General features: G+C 38.2%; 1 protein-coding gene across 2 annotated transcripts in view; it reads right to left on the bottom strand.

The window, feature by feature from the left end:
* The window catches only part of LOC149029322 (protein VASCULAR ASSOCIATED DEATH 1, chloroplastic-like), a 98,029-nt gene extending 79,219 nt beyond the window's left edge, over nt 1–18,810 (bottom strand). For both annotated transcript variants that reach the window (XM_089141520.1, XM_089141517.1), the window contains exons 1-5: nt 18,528–18,810; nt 18,214–18,282; nt 16,242–16,292; nt 8,130–8,195; nt 3,497–3,592 (exon numbers count right to left, since the gene is read on the bottom strand). In XM_089141520.1, coding sequence (XP_088997646.1) covers nt 3,497–3,592; nt 8,130–8,195; nt 16,242–16,292; nt 18,214–18,282; nt 18,528–18,659 — 414 coding nt within the window. In that variant the 5' untranslated portion in view covers nt 18,660–18,810. The remainder of the gene's footprint in view (nt 1–3,496; nt 3,593–8,129; nt 8,196–16,241; nt 16,293–18,213; nt 18,283–18,527) is intronic.
* Between the last annotated feature and the right edge of the window lie 4,276 nt (nt 18,811–23,086).

Below are 23,086 nucleotides of genomic sequence, written 5' to 3'. Positions count from 1 at the left end.
TCATGTATATATGAATTTTGTTTCACCCTAATGTTTGATTGCGGAAATCACTACGAAATGAATGAGATGTTCTATAAGGAAGTGTAAGGAAGGTGAAAGGTTGCTCAATGTGATATTGAGTTATAATAAGTGCCTTATGCAGTACTCTCAACAGGCTTAAGAAATAAAAGATAATGTTGGACAAGTATGAATAAGTGAAATGGGTGTAACAAACTTTGTTAACGTAAAGAAAAATAACATGTTAGAGCTATGTGGACTTGGTCTTTCGCACATGCTTGACAATGAAGCATAACCTTTATGATTGAAATCCTTATATGAGATAGGTAAGGATAATTAATTCCACCATTAATGGATACCTCATTTGTTGCACCCCAAGTATTATACGAGAAAGGATAGTATGAAAGGATATTAGCACTTTATGACACATTCTTTAATAGAAGCCTAAGTTAAATGGAAGGTCTACGGCAGGAACATATTAAATAAGGAAAAGGAAAGGAAACCTACCGTTTACTGCTTTAAAAATACCTATGGATGTATTCAATTGCATATGTCTTTTTTTATGAGCAGAGTTCTAATGTTATTTAGTGTGTTTTTTTTAATGCTGTTTTTGTTACTATTAGTATGGTTGGTTAGTTTCACTAGCTAAGCTGAAAGACTCATTAAATTCCTTTAACTATTCCAGACACAGCTACTGAGGGGAGAAGTTAAAGGAGTCGTGGTCACAAGTAAGACTGAGTGGCCTCCAGTGACCACTCCTTAGTAGTAGACAGGTCATGTATGGTTATGTTAAATTAGCAATTGCAATGCGAAAATAATGTATATGGCGAGGTTAGATGCCAAGAGCATCACCCAAAATGTATCTTTTGGGATTATGTTAATGAGCATAATAGTCTTTTGATCCAATTGTTATCTGGTTGAATATTTAATGTTAAGTTATAAGACAACCTACATGTGCCCAGCTAAATTGCACTGTTATGGGCCCACTAGGTCTACGAAAAACTAGGGCATGACAACAACAGAACAAATTTCTTCAGAGTAGGAATGCAAGCTTACTGGCACTAGGCATCTAAAGTTCACCTCAAGTCTCACACTAATGAGAAGGGAGACCTTATAGGGTTGGGCGTGCTTTTCAATCATGATCCCTATTCTTCTAATAAAAATCTTCGACACCATGTTGACATTGTTGCCGCTCTTTACAATTGTCTAGGCTAGGAACTTACCAAACTTTACTCTGGTGTAAAATATATTGGTCCTCCTTCAGTCTTCTCCTTCAGTCTCTAAAACTAAAATCTTAAACATCACGTTCAAGTGGAGATCTGGGTTCACGTGCTCTCCACCATAATTAGTCTCTGGGTCTGGTTCCAGTGAGGGCAAAGTACTTCTTCTTTAGGGACTTGATGGCTAGGTTCAAAGATAGCAACTTCCCTTCTTTGAGAACAATCTCTAGCAAAGTGGCCCATCTCATGGCAATAAAAACATTTTCCAGGGTTGTTGGTGTTGGGAAGCCTCTTTTGACTTCCAATCTGGATAAAAGGGTCCCTAATGGAGAAACTACAAGAGGGGAAGTGGAACGAGGTGGTTTAAAGAAGGATGGATCCTTCCTGTAGACCTGATTGCTTCATTTTTTTTTAGCCAATAATGTTTCCTTAGACCCCTATCAAACAAGTCTTGAAGGTCTAGTGCATTAGTAACACCTAGTGCCATCTGGATGTCATAATTCAACCCAAGCTTGTAACTAGTTATGGCTTGAAGCTTATTCTCTCTAGTACCAATCTTGGATGCTTGGGAATCAAATTGTTGAACGTAATATGCAATAGACATATATATTGCTTCAACATATGGAATTGCTCCTCTAGCCTGGTCTTGTTATGCTCCAAAAGGTGTCTGTTTGTCAATTCCCTCCTCATCTAGTTCCAAGTGGCGAGCTCTGTACCCTTGTAGTACAATTAATGTAAACCAGATCCAAGACTGCCCAAAGAGGGCTCAGGGAGTTTACCAGTGCCCCAGAAATCTATGGATTTCCGTCCAAGTATAGGGGTATTTTGGTTGTTTTTGTAAAATTTTATCGAGTCCGAATTCGGGTATATTTGGGTCAATTATTTTGTGGGACCCTAGATCTTTATTTTTTTATTTTTTTATTTTTTTAATTTGTGTCCTTATTTTGCAAGTTATTAAAGAGTCTTAATTAGAGTGGGATTCCAGTTTGTGAAAGAGTCCACTAGTGTTGTTGTACTCCTTGCAGAGAATCTACATCTACTTTTAGAATTCAAATGTAATCCTTCAAAGTAAGTTATGAAGGTTCCTTATGTGAGTTAAAGTCTTAGGGGTTTTAGTTTGATTTGAATTGCAAGTTAAGGGTCCTAGCTTGATTTCATTCCTAAAGTTGAGTCCTAGTCTAATTTCTTTCAGTAGGCTACAAATAAGCCTTCACGGATTGTAAATAGCAAGTTGTATTGAGGAGTAAAACATTGAATGAGTTATGGAGGCAAGCTAGAGAGGTCGTGGATCCCCTAGAGGAGCCTGCGGCTACTTCAAGGAGTAGTTTTCTGCATATTTTCTGCATTTACAGCCTCTTACTTAAAGTCCCAAGTAAGTTTAAACCCTTCCCCCACCCCAGCCCTATTTGTTCTTCTTCTCTCTTACCCACAGCCTTCCCCTACCCCTTTAGCCCTAATTTTCTGTAATCCCACTCCCTTCCTCTCCATCGTGGACCTACTAAAGCCCTTCAACCCTTGCAGCAGCTTTAGGATCCCTTCCCCATCCCTATTATGTAACACCCAACCCTCCCCTAACTCTAAACAGTAACCCCAGCCCCTCTCCATACTTTTTCTCCTTCTATTTCTTCTCCTAATGCCTGTGGCACTTCTGAAAATTCCAGAAAATTAAAATTAAGAAGTGCAGCAACTAATTTAAGACCTATAGGACCCTACACCCTAGACCTAAACCCTTCCCTGTTCTAGAATTAAGCTCTAAAGCCAGCCCCTACCTTTGATCCTAACTTCCAGGCGCCCCATCTCTTAAACCCTAGAATTCTGCAAGTTGTGTTCTTATTGGGAAACCCTAACCCTAGATTTCTTTTTTTTTTTTTTCCAAAACCTAAACTCTCAACCCTAATTCAAATTACAGATATGAAACTACAACTACAACAAGATTTGAAGCTCTAAAACATAAAACCCTAGACTCCTAAGCATGGCCAAATCTACCCTAACCCTAGCCTAATCCTTACCTAGAATATACCCAAAACCCTCCACCAAAAGGTAGTACAGCCCTAGAAGACTGCAGATTCTCAAGGAAGAGGATCCTGGAGCGAGCCTAAATCAGGGAATTATTCCATTCAGTCAAAGCCTGAGAGGCTGTTTCCAAGTTTTGAACCCAGAACAAATAGCTTACAATAGCACAATTTTAACCATTGCACCAAGGCTTCCCTTATGGCATTTATATAACTACAAGACAAAATATTGTGCATAAAGGAAACAAGTACCATAGTACAGCTTACCTTTTTTCCACCAGCCACAATTTCTATTGCATTGGGGAAGATTCCTGCAGTTTTTGCTTTGCGTACACGGGTAACCTCATTAAACGAGATGGCTTTCTGCAGTAGGTATCAAGTTTTAATACACTATGATTTTAAATGATATTTTTTGGATGGTGGAGGGTTGGAATTAGTAATAAAACACATAATCACCAAACTCAAAATACATAAACATGAAAACAAGTTGGTTGATGTCAAGTATCCTCCAATAAAGTGTAGTGAACGGAGAAACACCACGAATTGACGACAAATTCAAAATGTACAAAAGGAAAACGAGTCTATAGAAGTCATGTATCTTCCAATAAAGTGTAGCAAACCACCGTTTATCAACTGCACTGCATGTTTGACACTAAGCTTGTTAATTTTGGATCATCTGTTTCTTGAAATCTCTCAGCTTTCAACTATTGGGTAGTTAATGGACATTTAGTACACCTCACTAGGATTAGGGTTCATCTGAATCTACCCCGTCCACCATGGTTCTTAGAATTCAAAACAAAGGGAAAAGACCTTTATTTATGTTTCTCACACTTAATATTTTTCACCCACTAAAATATTACATCATCAATTGGTATTCTAACCAGCCAAAAAGTCACTATAGTAAATCATAGCCTTAACATATGGAGAAAAGCAGAGTAGTTACCAAAATGAGGCTCTTTTAGTCTATATGCTGGAGCCATAAGTAGCCCTTGTCATTCTAGAAATGATTTATTTCAACAAGCACACAGAAGAAAAAGAAAAAAATATATATACATATAATAAAAAATAAAACAACTCATAAATGTGGAAGAAATTACTGCTAAGACATGTTCATATCTGTTCTTTTAAGAAGAAGAATTGGAGCAATTCATTATGCCACAAATTAGGTTCAATCTTTTGATGGTTTTTATGTTTATAGAAGAATATTCCAGCATGGATTGTCTTCTGTTAATAAGTAATGGTACATAAATGTATGTGTGTACATGTGTTATGACTTCAGTCTTGAGCCACATGTCTTTTCTGTTATCCTATTTTTGTTTATTTCCCTTTTCCTTGTAGCTTGAGTATGAAACAATACTTAGGAAGCTTAGTTTCTATTTTTAATATATTGAGCATAACCAGATTCAGGTGTTATCATAGATCTGAATTTCCTTTAGTTATTAATAAACGACCCACAAGGGTGAGAGCTGTATTCTATGCAACTCTCCCCTCCTCCATCTCTTCTTCTCTTCATCTTCTTCCTTCATCTTCTCTCCTCGATCTCTACTTTTGGTGTTCTTTTTTGGCTCTGGTTTCCTAAAATTGACATGGTATCATAGCATTAAAGATCTCCCTAACCAGAATCGATCTTCTTTTGCTGCTGTTTCAAGTCTCTCTCAGGAATTCGAGTTCTCGGTGCTACCTATCACAGCAACTTGCTGCTCTTCCACCTTTCTGAATGTGATTAGAGAAGTGATTTTGTGAAGCTCCTAATCTTCCAAGTCTGATCTATATTTGCATGTTATCTGCGATCAGTTGTGCCTATTCTAGGTTATAGATATCAGATGAAACTCTTTATTTTAAGGAAAGGTCCAATACATCAGATGCAGCCATTGATGCAGGTTGGTGCCTTGTTGCTAGTTGGATGTTCTTCTACTAAGTTCTCTTATGGATTTGGTGATCTCTACTTTTTCTGAGTAGTGCTGATTTCTCCCCAGGTCTATCTTCCCTTGTGTTTTCCCTCTACTGTATTGGCATAATCTGTGATCCTACTAGCTTCTGTGTTTGCTGCATCTGCAAAATATTCCATTTTCCCCTGTTCTCTAGAATGCTTGTTAGTGCTGCTTATTGCTATCATTATTGCTGTTTTCGGACTCTGTTTGATGCTGCTGCTTCTGTTTCTATTGTTTTCATGGCTAAAAGTGAGCCTCCTGCTGAATTACTGAATGTCCAAATACCAGTGTTAAATTAAAAGGTGCTTCTTACTATCTTCTATGGGATCAAGCTGTTGAAGCCTACATTCAAACTAAAATACATCAGGAAACCTGATCTCAGAGACCCTACCTCTGTTTTCGCACATGATGAATGGATGTGTGAGAACTCTACAGTTAAAAATTTGGCTGTGGAACAGCATTCAACCCTCCATTGCGGCTATTGTGACGTTCCACACCTTAGCTAAGGGGGTTTAGGAGGACCCTCCTCAAAGCTAGTCTCAAACTAAGACATGAATTGTACAAAACAAAATTTCGGTTTTCTCAAGGGGACAAGACTCTGAGTGATTATTTTAGCAACCTAGAAAGAGTACCTTGAAGAACTTCAGGTATGCCAACCCTTGACTAGTGACCTTAAATTAAGAAGCTCAATTTTATGTTGCCAAGTTCTTTGCTTGTCTTCATCCTATCAGCCTGTTAAAAGCACGTTGCTTACTGGGGAAACAGTGCCTTCCCTTAATGAAGTCTTTTCTTGGTTGAATTTTGGTTAGTGGTAACCAAATGACTCCCACTACTGCTGTCTCAGAGGAAAGCAGCTAAGCCTTTATAGCTGAACGTGGTATAGGTTCCAAAAGAGGCATGGACAATCTTGTGGTCGTGGACGTGGTTCCATTGGCCATGGTTCTGGTAGACAACCCTCTGATAAGTCTTCTCGACAGTAAGCATTTTGTAGCAAACCAAATGGCACTGTACACACGTTGGGCGAAACATGGAAAACCATAATGTGCTCATAAGGTGGCCAATACTAGCTTTACAGACCCAACCAATAATTCTACTTCAGTGAGTACTACCAACTGTTCCATCAGGAGGTACATCCACTGGGTCTCTTGTCTCTCATGATGATTATGCAAGTCCATTGAAATGTCTCCAACAGCTTGAAGCCACCCCTGCCTCATCCTCCTCTGCCACCATAGCCAACACAGGTAACTCCGCCTTTACTACAACCAAATCCAATCCTGGGATTATTTACTCTGGCGCTTCCACCCATCACCTGTAAGTCTAACTTGTTTTCCACCTTATCTAGTTGTAATAACTCATCTCCAGTTATTCTTGCCGATTGTTCTTCTACCAAGGTTACAGGCTATGGTGTAGTCTCTTCAACTAATTGGATGGATCTGTATCTTGTTCTTTATGTTCCTAACTTCCTTTGAGTTTGTTATTCGTGGGTCAACTTATGAAAAGTCTTAACCGCTCAATAACTTTTTTCCCTTCCATGTGTTTTGTCATATGTGTGACCCAAAACTCTTGGACCCAACTTTGTAGATGGACCTGAACTGACATATTTTATCGGGCAACCCAAATGACCTGATTTGTTAGAGCTGTGATAGAACTAGAGGGTTAAGCCAACAGGCCCAAGCTCGGAGCCCATCATGAATCTTGGTTTTGATGAGGGTGCAGAGGTGTACGGTACAGTACAACTCGACCCTATGGGTCGACCCATTTATCCAATTGAATTCTAGGATTATGTAACCCCATGTTCTCCTATGAGGCTAGCGGCTGTATTTTCTTGAACACCTGGAAATTGTTAGGGCCCTAGGATGATGCCATGTGGAGGAGAGAGAGTATTAGGGTTAGTTGAGGGGTATTAAATAGAGGGGAAATTGAGTGGGGAAAGGATCGAAAATGTTATGTGTGAGTTTTGGGCAGCCGTAGGCTGAGGGGCACCGTGAGGTGTGGGGGCACCGTGAGGTGTGTGGGCACCGTGAGGTGGGGCACTGTTTGACTTCTGATGTCTCCATGGTTTGCACTATTTCATCAAATGATATGGGATTTCCATGTCTCCATGGTTTGCATTCATGCTCCTTGCAGTATTTCTTCAAGCACTCCAACAGAAGAATCCCTTCCTTGGAACCCCTTTATTACTTAGGGTTCCAAAAAGAGAGATGAGTGAACAAGCAAACAACTCACTCTCAAACCAACTACTGGACAACTACTAGCTCCTAAAAGCCTCTATTACATAAATCTAACAGTATCAACCCTGGGTTTCTCATCCACAGCTATCTCAGCTATTGAACATGGATTTTACTCCATAACTGAGGTTAGCCAGAAATTCAATTAATCTAAAGTCTACTTTTCTTCAGCGTTGAGAGGACCAGTTTATAGCTCGAGTAAAGCTTTGCAAGAAATCAAACTACTAATTTCCAAATTAGAAAGTACTTTGTTGAGGAACAGATCTTCTCAACAACTACATACAAAGTAAAATTAGAAATTACCTAAATAGAAGCTAAACTGAATTTAGAAACTAGGCTTTACAAATCACAACAGTGCAAAATCCAACCAACAGGAACTAAAAATTAAACTACTAGAATAAAAGCTAAACTAAGCTTCTAAATCTCCCAGGAGTAAAGCCTTTAGGTAATCTGATCTTGGGCCCCACCAATCTTCTAGGAATATTCTAAGTTAAGTCAAACATGGGGCTGCCAGTGTTTACATGAACAGCATTTCAGTTTATTTTTTCTCCATGATTTATCCTATATGACCCACCTTTTTTACCACATAGGTATTGACTGGTCTTCATATATACTGTTATTTCCTAGGCAAAATTGAAAGGCATGATTTGCATGTCTACAAAAAAATTATTGAGGAAAGAAAAAACTAATTCAATTTAGTTTTCTACAAAATAAAACGATGGAGGAAGAAAAACAACATACCTTTGTCTCAAATCCAAATATGTTGGAATAAAAACAAACATGGTGAATAAATAAGTACATATGACCCTGCAATGCAAGTAGCAGATTTAGATGAAAAATACTGGCAGGCCCGAACACATAATACCCATTCCTGTTTAGAATTCAAAAGTAAATCACATACAGAAACTACATGGTTGCTATATTTTGTTGCAAGATGAATAAACAGACCGGACAACTGATGTCAAATTAATATAAAGGTGAAAAGTTTTGCAACAAGTACCTCACATGATGGTGTAACTAACATAAATAAGTTACCATGTTTAATTAGTCAATTTCACTTCACTTGGCTATCAAATTCCTCAGATTCAAAAACTATGATGAATTTTACAATAAAAAATTATTTACAAACAATAGGAGTTTTAGGAAGTTCACATAACCATAATTACAGAATTTCCCTTCTTATTTTCAGTAAGTTTTTTCCTTCCCTTTGATTCCCCTTTGTTGCCACCATATAGAGCCAGTTTGGAAAGTAAGGTGCACTTAAAACAATTGAATGGAAACAACAATAGCAAAACTAGTCAATCAGATCAGCAATGAAGAGTTCAACTGCAAACCACCACCACTTGGTAAGGTATCAAAACCTAGCCCATAGCAGACCAAACTGATCCTTAATGGATCGGATTTGGACTGGCAATGATGAAAATGTATAAAAACCACACTGCACTAAACTTAACCAATATTCACACCAAATACTGAACCGAATGAAACCAATATAAAATCACTAAGTACAAGGTAATGAATAGATTAGCTGATATCAATACTAGTGAGCAAATTTCTGGTTGTAAGGGGTTAAAAATCAATAAGCATAGGGAAATTGATTTGTTAGAATGCTTCCAATGATCTCCTCATTAACTATATAAAATTAGTTGGATTGCCAGGTAAATGATATGCTAGTCAATTATTAAGGGTCTATTAGGTGATTTTAATATCAGGAATCTTCTTAGTGACTTAAGTATTCATTCACATAAATAATAGTTATCTTCCCCTTATTATTATTGATAAAAAAATATGATTTACAACAGCAGTTATCTTGTCCATTGATTTCAATATTAGTTATCTTTCACTATATATGTTTATATAATAGTATGAACTCAAGTTGCAGAATCTTTCATTGGACAAAGTGATCCTATTTCCTACCTGCAAAGACTACTAAAAAGTTGAATACAAATAAAGAATTTAGTTTTCTTATAAGGCCAAATTTTATCTTTTTTTTTTTTTTTTTTTTTTGGGGGGGGGGGGGTGTCATTAAAGAATTCATCACCAAAGAAAGCTTGAAGTGAAGAGAGAATGTACAAGAGGGGAAGAGGCGGAAACAACCAACCCAAGTTGTCAAGGCATCGCCTAGGCGTCCTAGCCATCGCCTTGTCACCTTAGTTTTTGTTGCCCTCTATCGCCTCACCTCGCGTCATCACCTTGACAACTATGCACCCGATAAAGGTCCCCACAACAATTAACCTAGACCAAGGGGTAAACAAAGGAGGGGGGGGAAATACATCCAACTAGACGGCAAAAAAGAAGAGCCAAGACCCCAAGTAACAACAATCAATCGGTTCCTTGGGATATCCGTGACAAGGGTGAAGGAGCATATGAAGCCTAGATAAAACATCAAACTACATGTCTATCCAAATTGAGTCAAAACTCAAGAGATCTGGATATGAACATCCATCTCCTAAGGTTCCATTCCCACTATAAGTGAGAGATCATAGCACCGAGCACCAACTTACTTACCAAATCCCAAATAGAGATACCAAGAAAAGATCTCAAAAACCAAGACCAATCGCTATGAAACCTAGAGGAGCGCCTAAAGCAGGGCCAAATAGAGACAATGGCTTTCCACAAAACTGAATACAAGAAGGGGCAGAAAAAGAAGAGATTGTTTAAATCTTCAGGGCCATTCCAACAAAGAAAACAATTGGGGCTAGCTAAAAGGTATTGATGGATGAGAGGGTGGGAGGCTAAAGTGAAGGCTCACCAAACAATAAAGGAGTGGTTGGGGGGATGTGATTAAACCAGACTAAATGAAACTATGTAACTTGGTGACTAGGTAAACAGGTATTCAGGTAAGGTTCCAAGCAGAGGAGGTAGTGAAGGATTCAGTGAGGGAGGGGAGTCAGATGGTTCAATCTCAAGGGAGAGAGTGCAGGGGGGAGGTTAAACTAGACTTAAATGAGGCTCGAGGGAAGGGGAGAGTGGGATCCAAGAATCCCAGAGATGAAATAAAGAAGCATGGGGTATTTTGGAATGCAAGATGCATAAACTTGGCAAGGACCCAAGAGGTTGTACCAGAGGCCAAAAGGGAGCCATGGGTCAAGCCAAAAGGTGATTGAGGTCCCATCTGCAGCCATAGTAGAAATGGCAAAGGCCTGAGGAGAAGTTTCCTTTAAAGGAGGGGAGGCCATTCAAATGGAGTCAAATCTCAGGAGGTAAAAGTACACCCAGATGACCTAGAGGGAGTTGTGCTTGATGGATATTTTCTATACAAGATTCTTGGATCCTATGAAACCCAAAGCCTTCGTCATATTTGGAGAGACAAATAGAGGCCTAGGTAATAGGACGGAGAAAGTGGGAGGATTCTTAACCTTTCTAAAGGAGGGCACAAAAGTGGGATTCCATGGCTCAAACTATGGTTTTGGGTATAGAGTAGATGCCAAACCAATTGAGATGTGATGACTGAACAACGGACTTGATCAATACAACCCTTACCCGCACCTTTCCAGAGTTAAGAGTTTTTTGTAGATTTTGTGACACATCGGCCCACAATGGTGGTTAGTGAGCTTGTCAAGGATCAGGGGGAGCCCAAGATAGGAGATTGGAAGGGAACCAAGAGTGTAGCCAATGAGATGAAGGAGGGAAGCTTTGGCAGAATAAAAGACACAAGTTAGGAACAAGAGGAATTTCTCTAGGTTAACTTGAAGCCCAAAGAGAGAGTGTAGACGATTGAAGAGATGTAGTGGGAGGCTTTGGACAATATCATAAGATCATCTGCAAAGGCAAAGTGGGTGATTTTAAAACATTTACATTCAAGAATGGGGGATAAGGTTGATAAGTTTTGGACTAGATGATTCTGAGAAGGACTTCAAGGATTAGGGAGAAGAGGAAGGGGGGAGGGGAAAAACTTGGCGGATACCAACAAGAGAGCGGATTAGTGATGATGGAGAAATGTAAATTTCAACCCAATGGATAATGGTGGGGGAAACCCATTTAAGATAGGGTTTTGAGGATGAAATCCCATTAGAGGGAATCAAAAGCTTTATGGAGATCAATCTTCATAAGAGCCATGGAGGAGTGTGATTAAAGCCCCAAAAAATTTAAATACAAAGGAGGATTGTCAGCAATGCTTCTACATGAGATGAAGGTAGACTGGTTTCCACTAACAAGGGAGGATATGATAAGACAGATGTGGTTAGCAAGTATTTTGGCAACGAATTTATAAAGAAGGTTGTAGAGAGAGATGGGACATAAATCCCCAAGAGAAGAAGCACTAGGATTCCTTTTGATGAGGCAAGGAAGGCTTGGTTGACAGTGGAGAGCTAGGAAGGGTTGAGGAAAAAACTGCAAACAGCATTGATGAATTCCAAGAGGCTTTCAAAAAGCCTATACTATAGCCATCAAGCCTGGAGTGCGGTTAACCTTGTGGGAGTTGATGGAACATAGAATCTCAGCATTGGATGGGATTGATGACATGGAGAGAGTAGATGAGAGAGTCAGCGACAAATTTATCAATGAGATTGAGGGGGGGAGGGAGCCGGGGGGGGAGGTAGAAGAGCAAGAAACAAGGAGAAAAAGGAAACCAATTCCCGCTCAATGCTATCTGTATTATGGATCCAAACTTCACCAAAAGAGGGAAGGGTGGGATAGAGTTTTCGTTGTGGCAAGCTTTAAACAAGCAAGGGAAGAAGGACCTAAGGAAGAATTTGAATCACCAAGCTGAAGCTCTTTATTCTAGACTTTTGACAAAGAGAACTCTCCTCTTAGGCTCTTAGGAGCTAGATGAAACAAGCTCATCCAAGATGGATTTTTCTTCTCAAATAAGGGAAGGGTCAAGAGGGTTCGATTGACAAAAGGAGACAAGGGGGGAGATGTTCCCAAATGTGGAGGAGTTCCAAGTTTTAAGAGCAGCTTTGGAAAGACAAAGTCTCCAGGGGTAAGGGATAGCAATGGACCAGCTTGGCCCAAACCTCCTAAACTATAGAAAGGCAGGACAGGTTAGAGGTCCCCATTTCAAAGAATCTAAAAGGCTTGGGACCAAAGGAGGAGAGGGTACAGCGTGAAGGTGGCAAGGGGATTGATCAAAGAGAATAAGGGAAAGGAAAGTGGTATATATAGAAAGGAAAAGAGGGGGAGCCAGGCTTCATTAACAAAGAGTTGGTCAGGTTTAAAAGCAATGCACACAGAGCCTAAGCAATACTTATGGTAAGGAGAAGACCAAACCAATGTAGTGATCCATCACCATATTGTCCTCAATACAACAATAGAAGGCATCAATAGCATTTTGGTCGTGGGAACAACCATTGATCTTTTCGAGGTTGGATCTAAACACATCAAAAGCACCATCAAGGCCCCAGGGAATTGTCAAAGGAGAAGAGAGAGGTGAAATCTTGCCAGAGGGGAGATGGGAGAAAGAGCAATTGAAAGTATAAACAAGAGAAAAGGGGAGACAAAGATAAAGATAAAGCATTTGAGAAGAGGAGAAGCTGGCAAGATTTGGAATTTGGGGGGGGGGATCTAAGAGAAATTCTGAGTGAGTGGTAGTAGTTAGGAAGGACGGACCAAGAGGGACCGATTTCAAAATCAATCTAGCAAGCATTGTCACACTGAATATAGGTCTCAAGGAGTATACAGAGAAAGGCTTAGGAGAAGAAAAGGAAGGTTTTGACATTCGCCTGCTGGGTAAGGGAGTTGAGGCCCCTAACATTCTATATTAGAACAGAATTAAAGAGGGTGGGGGCACTACGTGCTGGACGCCATGAACCATTCCTTCAATGAAGAGTAGGTAAAATCACACTGGGCAAAAATGGAGGAGAGAGTTGGGTCTCCATCCAAAGGGGAGGAGGTTCAAAGATTCAGTTTCACTCAAGTATGCTTGAGTGGGAGCAAGTCTCTATTATCTCAATTGAAGAGAGAATAGAGAGAGGGCTAGGGAAGGCTTAGGGCTTGGGTTTGGGGCTGGGAAATAATACTTGCTTGCTGTATTTTGAAGAAGAGGAGAGAATTACTGCTGTGGCGCTGCTTTGAATGTTGAATGAATGAAGAACATACCCACACAAGGGCTGCGGCGGGGTTTCCTCCTGGGAAACCCCACCTCAACCCATTCAATCCTCCTTGGCTCTAAATTCTCAACAATTTCATTAATTCAAAACTGATTTGTTACAACTCATGGCCTTGAATTTATTTCCATATAAAGAGACTCCTGATAGAATTCCAAAAGGACATTAAAACTTCTATTCTAACTTAAACTCCTACTCAACTTAACTAATTACAATTTGTAATTAAATAAACAAAAGACTATAAATATAATTGGATGGTACTCAGAAAATGACGAAAAATACCCCTAGGTGGTGCGCACCTTTACTGGGGTCATCGGAAGATGGCTGCTGCCCTAATGCTTCTCATGGCTCCTACAAGGGGGCTGTTAGGGATTTACGCCACACCCAAACAAGGAAGCTTGGGTTAGAGGACAATGTATTAAAATAAAATATGGTCAATGGTTTCCACCTTTTCTCTACATGTGCTGTGATGGATCAGCTAGAATCTTCCTCTTCTTGAGCCCTTCCCTATTAGCAAGCCCATCAACCATGGACCTCCATAAGAAGGACCTAATATTTGGAGAATTTCTTCAATATACTTAATTGTTAACTGTCTTGCTCCATAAAACTCTTCTACAGGTGACAAAGAAAAAAAATTGACACTATGGCACATGGTGATATGATGTGAACAAGGGCCACCCCCTAGCCAAAACCCTGTTTGTGGGCCCCAATAGGCAATACCCACCCAAGTGGCACACCTAGGGCTGGCCAAACCCTAAAAAGGGGCAACTTGGTAAATTTTTAGCCCTAATTAGCTGCTGAATTTTAATTGCAAATTTTTTGTTTTAATTTTCAGAATCCAATCATGTCTTGAAGTCTTAGTTTGAGTTGGTGATTGGGTTCTTGTGTCATAAGGAGTCTTTCCTTTAAGTAGGATTCTTTATAGATAATTAGGTCACAATTCCCGTTCTCAACCCACGACCAATATGAACCCGAAGCTTCCTTCGTAACTCCCGGAACTTCTTCGTAGTCGCTCCGTTCCATGCCTCATTTCATAGGGAACCTCAAAGTGGCCCTATTTCATTATATTCCATCCATATCCCAATTCCACTATTGCAATTTCTCGATTATTATATGATGATTTATTCACTTTCCATATATATAAATAGAAAGAGATAGACTAGAAACGACATCTCTTATGTCAATCCTTTATTTAAAGATGAGTTCTTTATTTTATGTGGTTGTTATTGATTTGTAAAGGGTATCCTAACACCTAACTTGTGAAGGAAACCCTAGTTGAGTTAGTTTCTAAGTCCTAGTTGGGTCCAAGTCAAGTCTTCCAACTGGAGTTAAATTCTTTCTTTCTTGATGTAACGCTATGAATAGGCGAGTCTTTTCTATGTAAAACAGTTTACATTGAATAAAGATTAAAGATTACTTGTGGGAAACAGGTTCAGTTCTCCTGGGAAGGCCACAGGAGTTTCTTGGAGTCTTGATTCAACTGCAGCAGCTATTCTTCAGTCACCCAGCAGGCTTCTTCAACTTCCAGCAACCTCCAAGTAGTATGCACACCCCCAAACCCATCACAGCCCCGCTCTTCCCCTTCTCTCTCTTGCACTAGCTAGGAAAACCCACCCCCTTCAATCGTAGCCGCTAGTTTCCCCTCCCCCCACCCCTGTAGAGACCTTAGAACCAGTCCCAGCCCTCTGATCCTTCTTGGACCATACCCCATCCCCCCCCCCCAAATACCCTGCGGCACCTTCCCTCCCTTATCTGACTTGCAGCACATCAGAAAAACAGGAAGAAAAAAAGAAGAAGAAGAAGAAGAAGAAGAAGAAGAAGAAAAAGAGAAGAGAAAAGAAAGAGAAGAAAGAATTTAAAGATTTCCCAAGATCTTCAAAACCCTATTCAAGATCCATTCCTAAAGCCTTAAAATTCTCTTTATCAGTTGTTTCATCCAAAATGTTTATCCCAAACCCTCCTGTACCCCAACACCAGGCTTCCCTGATCATCCCAAGGTGAGTCTAGATACCACTAGATCACTACCATCTTGATTTGATAAAATTCTAATTTTCCCTTTTTCCCAATTTATCCCAACCCGTTCGATTTGTGATTACTGAGTTTTCCACCTTAATTTTAGATTGATCCTTTTCACCCCATATTAATTTGAGATAATTCTTACCCTACCATAATGATCCAAAGTATCTCCACGGGAATTTAATAATACCTTAACCTTCTTCCCATCTTCCCATAATCTTACCATTAGGTGCCCAAGTTACCTTAACATCATCTATTAGTCTAAAAGATTCTAGGCAAACCCTCAATTTTAGGGAATTCATCCAAGAAACCCTAACCCTAAAATTGGGTTTACATCATGATATTTAAATTTGGTTTTACTTTTATCTAGTAAATCTCTCAATTGCACTTTCAACTAGTATAATTTACAATGAAACCAAGCCCTACTTGCATCTGCACGTGTAGCATAACTAGTATATTCAACATGAATAAAATTAATTTTCCTATTCATGGTTTTTACTTGTATGACTTGGACAAGGTAAATCAAGATATCATCATCAAATCATTCTTCACTAAAGTCATAAATGCTGGATTTCGCTATGGGTCAAACCTGGGGATATATATATATATATATATAGATATATTACCCGATATCGGAAAACTGAAATAAGATGAATCAAAATCACTGTTTCTTAAGAATCTTAACGGTTTAATTTTGGTCTCGCTCATAACTGAGACCTAAACCAATTCAGGAAACCAAAACTGAGCCAAACCAGCCATCTGCCATGCAGAAAAATAGGGCAAGGTTCACCTGAAGAAGGAAATTCTCTTGGAGAGCACAGTTAAAGTCTTGAACAAGGACCTGTAGAGAAGGAAAACAAATCAGGAGATGAGGATCTTCTTATTAGCATCACATCACCAAGAAGTAGACTAAAATGAAAAACTTTTTCTTCCTGAGGGAACAAATCAATAGATCCACCATTCTATCATTTTATAGCATCCTTCCCCAGTCTTCCTTCAAGTAGAATAACATGACACTCAAAACCAGGAACAGAAGTAAACAATATCAACATAAAATACATGAACCTCTTACTGGTAATACCCGACACAAGCACAATCCCTTAAATCTGAATTCAAGTTGTAGTTTTTGGATACTTCAACTCAGGTCAACACCTAAATTGACTTGGAACAGAGAAGACAAAAATAGAAATATAAAAGGAATTGGTCTCATGTTGAAATGTCCATGTCTGATTTTTCACTTTTTTTGTCATTTTATATAAAACACTTCCTCTCAACCTGAGGATGATGGATAAAGTAAGTAGTTGTGCCATGCCACTCATGCAGCGTTAAGATTAACAAACAGTTTTCCATGTTATATTTGGGTTGGACAATTTTACATGTTAATTTCATGCCAAATTCGAGTCATTTCTTGTGTTATGCTTAGATCTTCACAAGTGACACAATCTGAAACTGACACAACAGAATCCATTGCAACCACATGCATGAGCAACAAAAATGTACATGTCACTTTTCTAGCGAAGGAGGTACATAGATATCAGCATGGTGATTCTACATCAAAGTTAGTAGCCTTTGAACCTTTAAAATCTCAGCAATGAATGAATAATAAGAAGCATTTAATGCAATTACTGAACTAGTTGAAAAGGTTGGAAATTATGTTAAGGATTTGACAGTCTGGCTCAATTATATTTTCCATGTGAACTAAAACCTGCATTCAAATTGCAGCCTGGAATCACACCACCATTTCATCGTTCAGATTCAGTTCCAGGTCAACAATTGATCTTCACCTTAACAGTATCTAGATGTATTCCTTAATTACTAAAATTTGTTATAAAAATTTAACTCAGTTCATCTGGCATCTGTCTACAGTCTCCCAATCATGTGATGTTTTGTCTTACATCATACGCATCAAATTGCTCAATGCTCAGCTGCTAATTAAACTGAATAACCTATCCATCTTATTTATTTGAAGTACTTATATAAAATGTTATATGATAAAACGCAAAAAAGATACCATATAAAAACAAGTGAACCATCAAAACCCACCCAACCCTGAAAACACAAGCCAAATTCTAAGAACAAGACATTTCCGTTGGTGTAATCATATTCTTAATAGGCCTACTAATGCCTAAAATGCTCCTAAGAACACAATAGTAAGTAGACAGAGAGGCCAAGGTCCAATCTTAGAATTTTGTGAGTTTAGCTGCAAGGGGCAAAAGCTGCCAATGAACAGGAGACTGCTGAATGAAATGAGTCCCAATTTCCAAGAAGTAAAAATACAAATTTAAAACAGGAACTATTGAACCAACGTAGTTCCCGTCATCTAATTTTCAAAAATTCTTTAAGAATTAAAGTATAGTGTCCCCACGAAGAAACAAAAGAAACATATCCTCTTTTTCCCACAAAAGAGAATTATTTGAAGTAAAGATATCAGACTAGGAAGATGATGGAGGAGGAGACGTACACACATACACAGAAAAAGTAACTTTCATAAGCCTGACTAAACAACAAAGGACCATCAAAAGAAAGCAAGAAGTATGTTCAACTTCAAATAAATAAATTTAAAAAAAAAAATTATTTTTCTCTGCAATATAAAAATTCATTCAGCAATTCAACATTATTCATTTAAAGGATTGAGGTTTCTCCTCAACCATTCCGAAAAAAATAGATACAGTTTTCTTCCATTACCATAATAATAATTGAAAATTGAAAATGGGAGGCAAGAGTCACAATTCTGTAACTCTAGAAGTCTAACGAGCACTTACTTCATCCGGTGGAAGATGAAAGAGTTGCCGATACTCTTCACTTCTCACGGCAGACTGCATCGAAACATACTGCAAAACAATGATTTTCACACGGATCAAGACAGAAGACTAAGATAATGCCTCATTTTTTTCATAGTGACAAGCCAAAAAGTTATCTCAAAATAAAAGATCAGCCGCTAATCAGAAAGGAAAATAAACGGAATTCCCAAGAAAACAAGAAAACCGCGGTTCTTATCCCAACAAACAAATTCAACAACCTAAACAAACAAAATATAATTGAACAAACATATCAATTGAGAAGAACAAAAAAAAACCTGATTATCTACATTTTTGCGGTTGCTTACGGACGAATCAGAATGATTGCTACGGTAATGTTGATCACCATTTACCGAAGCACCAAAATCCGAACGCCGCTTATGAGACGATGGAGAAGGTAACGAATCCATTAGCGAATACAGTCAGGAGAAACATGGCAATGAATTTCAAGAGATTTAGACAGTTTTGAGCAATTTTATTCCTTTCAGGAAGGCGTGCGTGAAGTTAGAGCGTTGTCGGTTCAGGTTCTAACTTCTTCCTTCCCCTTTCTTTACCGTTAACCTTTTTTCAGATTTTCAAAAAATGTATTCACGTTAATAAGACATTAAAAAATAAATAAATAAATAAATATGGGAATTTTGGCTTCACACGTGGAAGAAAGAAACTCGTGTTGCTATTATCGTGGTTCACGCCAAAATCCAATGTAGGACCCACTGTCGATTCGGATTCCTCCGTTAGGTTCTGAGGAGGATTCTGGAAGTGTCATATTGCATTGCTCTTTTTAATTGTCAATTTATTAATTAAAATGGATAAGTATGAATCTTCTTATCTTTTCATTAAAGGATAAAAGTATGGATTTGCAAACCCTATTGATCTTATAACAATTCTGTTTTATATGTTCTTTTGTCCTTAAAAAAATATGTTTTATATGATGTGGACATTGTTATTTAGCTAAAAATTAAAAATAAAAATATCGTTTAATCAAAATGTTACTTTCATTAGGATAATTAATTAATTATTGTTGTCTTTTATGAAATTATTATTATACCCTCACTAGAAATGGTATTAAGTGACTGTTACGACCAGATTTCTAATGTCTATTTTGTCTTTCAAGAATTAGGAATTAAGAAATAATATTTTAAACAAATACATATGAAATACCAATTTTACCCTTTAATTCTTGTGATTGTAAATTCCAAAAAAGTCGAATCCCATTGAGATGAAAGTAGATGAGCTCTTTTAATAAGAAAAAAAAAAAACAAACAACAAAGTAACAAAGAGAAGAAGATGAAGCTTAATACAAGGAATTAGAACAACTAAAAATGAGAAGTTCTTAAAATTTATAGCGTTAAATTTGAAAGTGAGTAAATAAAAATTATAATTAACAATCTCTTCGTTCCCCTCACGATAACTTAATACAAACCAGATTCAATTACAACTTATTGGAAGTAAGAACTTGTTAAAATTAATAAAGTTGAATTAGAAAGTAAATAAGGAAACTAAAAAAAAAGGACAAATTGAAAAGAAAAAAAATGCTATAAAGTTAACATTTTCCTATTTTTTTTGGTAGAGTTAACATTTTCCTATTGCCTTTCTATCGGAAGAAAAAAAATTTCCTATTGCCTTCTATTTTGTCTTTCTTTTTTCTTTATCTTTTTTGTGAAACAGATATTTTTTCATGCAAGGAGGGTAAGGAGTGGGTGGATTAGTTAAGAGGAAGAGGAAGAAATATGTTTTTATTTCACTCTGTTTCTTTCTATTTTTTTAATGGGTGAGAGAAGAAAAAGAGCTTCTTTTTTGTTTATTTTGATTTGATAAGAGAATGTTAATTTTTTCCTAACTAGTAAGGATAATAATATAATTTAATACAAAATTTTAGAGTTATTTTTTAATAGATTAAAGATGTCACATCATCACTTAACTAGTCGAGTTTAATGGCAGGGGACATCAATAATTACAGTCAAAGTCTAAGACTCGTTGAGTAATTTTTAAGAATATAAAAGATAAAGTAGTAATTATGCTATAGTACTAGGCGCAACCGTAATTATCCCTCATTTCTATTTTGATGAACTTTTGTTTACTTTATATTTAATAATGACTAAAAATATAAGAATATAAAGATCACCATTGCTGGACTCATAGTACCCCATGTCAAGATAAGCATTTTGCTTTTAACGAAATGAAGTCTGATAAAATTTAAGGGTTGTATAAAGAAGAGTATTTTACCTACTTATGGAATATATTATATATTATAAAAATAAAAATAATAAAAAATTGTCGTAATTTGACTAAGGTAAAAAATGCACTATAACCAACGGGGTTGGTCCAAGTGGTAAGCAGCTTGGTTCGCTTAAGCAAGGTTCTGGTATCGAATCCTTATGGATGCAAAAAATCCCCGCTGGGAGACTCACCCGCCACAGCCAGGTGTGCGACGCGGGTCAAACCATCGGTTAATAAACCGGGGTAGGCAAACCCAAAAAATAAAATAAAATAAAATAAATGCACTATAAAAGGGTTATTCTCAATTGCGTTTTTAGCAGTTTAAAGATAAATATTTGTTACTCAATTGAAAATTTTTAATAGTGTGGCTTATGCTCCTCCCACCATTAACCATTTCCTTGTCACCCTTCAAAATGAACCTAATTTGTGCTTTACAAATAAAGTTGGCAACTAGTTGAGAATCAATACTGTAATAAAAACCAAACCATTTCATTGTTTCGTAGAAATTTAGTCAATCATCCATCTCAAATCTTTAGAAGCAAACGAATGAAGGAAAAAAAATTACAAAAAATAAAGTATTCAAAGTTCAAATGTCTTTTTGTCACTTAGAATAATAAACTTCTCCAACATTAGAATTAAGTATACAGGGTCAATTGCTCAATCCCCCCCCCCTCCCTATCCACCCTCTCCATCCCCTTCCACCTCTTCCCATGTTAATTTGCTCCCGAGCTAGGAACCACCTACTTTCTTAAAAGCTTGACCAAGCCTTTCTCTAATCCTAGCTCCCCCATCCCCTCCCCTCCACCACCCCTCCATTGCAGGCAAATTGTCCCTAATTTTCCGAACCCTTCAACCTGATGGGAGAAAGTTGCTGGTGAAGATGCTTCAGGATCCAAAACCCCCCACTCCATATGCCTCCAATTGGGATGGTGATTGCGATAGATGTAGGAAAAGTACTCGCATCTGCAGAAGGTGTTACCAACTGGACAGAGACTTCATTGTAGACTTCAAGTCTCCCAGGAAAAAGAAGAAAAATGAACAGAAAAACACTAGGCCTCTTCCAATTTATCTTCTCCCTAGTGGGGGTCTTTGCCTCTTCCTTATTGCTAGATTACATGCCTTTTATGGACCTTTGCTCTTTGTTTCTAGCTGGGTTAGCCCTATGAACTCTCTATATCTTCCCTCTCCCCATTCTTTCCTTTGGTAACGAATTTCTTATTTATCTTTATAAAAAATTTTAAAAAAATAAAAAAGTTTCACTTCATACCAATGTGCCAAATTTCGGCAAATTTCTTCAGTTTGCCCTCTAACAAACCATTGAAATTTGCCAAAATTTCAACCGAAATACAAATTTCAATCTCCCATTTGGGGGAGTATTTTAAGTCATTTTGGGCTTAAATTTGGTGTCTACCCTAATTTGATGCCAATAAACACATTGGAATTGCTCATTTTGCCTAAAACCTCACCTAAACTGGTGCTTTTGATCGACACATACCCGACTGCATATGAACAAAACTGGAATTCTAGAACATTATTTTAAACAATTAAACCAAAATAATCCTCACGCGTGGACGTGCCTACCCTTCTCGATCGTCCTCATGCGCTAAGCTCCACCATCCAATCCTCATCCACAGTGGTAGCAGCCGCCTGTGGATGTGCCTACCCCTCTCGAGATGCCATGTACTTATCTACATCAACTCTTGCGACTTGAGCAATATATGGGTCTAGCCTACCTCCAAACTGGTCTAACACTGGCTCACCCCTATCCAACAACCATTAAGTGAAGGGATGGTGCTCATTTGCAGTGACCTCGAAGATACATAAAGATGGATGTCTCTCTCCTGCCAACCATGGTTAGCATGTATCCTAGCATGCTCTATCTTCAACCTCATGTTGTGGTGGTAATACTCGAGGTCATTCAGGTGTTGACTTCTCAACCTGTTCCTCCTCTTGGAGTGAATCATACCAAATGTACTCCAGTTTCTCTCGCACTTAGAGGCAGAGCAAGTCTGTGAGAGGATCTTCATTGCCACTCTCCAAAGGTTCTTTGAAATCGCCTAAAATCCTAACCCATTGGTTTTAGGACCGCAAACCCATAGTGCAAATAGGCAACAACTCTGGACCATATGAGTTGAGCCTGAGTGTTTGGAAAACGAACCTATGAAGGTGGATGACCACGATGAAGACCCGATCACTCTAATGAATTTCAAGAGGAGAGAGAAGGTCAATCCATAAGGCATAAAAAGGAGGTTTTAGCATGCCCATAAATCAATGCTAGAGGACTCAAATATTGAGGTAAATCATACCATTAGTCAGGCCTTAAAAAGACCTTTCTACACTCCAAAGCTCATTGGAATATGGCTTGAAGGAGAAACAGGGCCGGTTGGTTAGAGGTGGTTGATTGCCTAAATCGACTACCCTTGCCCAGTTTCGGGGCAAATTCAAGATTTCTGGTTAAAAACACTATTTTATATTTCTCCAACCTCATAAGCGCATCATTTATGCTAAAGGGAGGCTGAGAATGTGGGAGAGAGGAAGAACTTGGGATTTTGAAGCTTCTTCACTCTTTTGGTGGTGCCGAAGTGTGAGATACAAGGGGAATCGCACGATAAGTTAA

This window comes from Hakea prostrata, chromosome 1 (assembly GCF_041222555.1).
Source record: "Hakea prostrata isolate BN-2017 chromosome 1, UWA_Hpros_2, whole genome shotgun sequence".
In the NCBI taxonomy this organism is placed as follows: domain Eukaryota; kingdom Viridiplantae; phylum Streptophyta; class Magnoliopsida; order Proteales; family Proteaceae; genus Hakea; species Hakea prostrata.
This window is presented reverse-complemented; position numbering and strand designations above follow the sequence as displayed.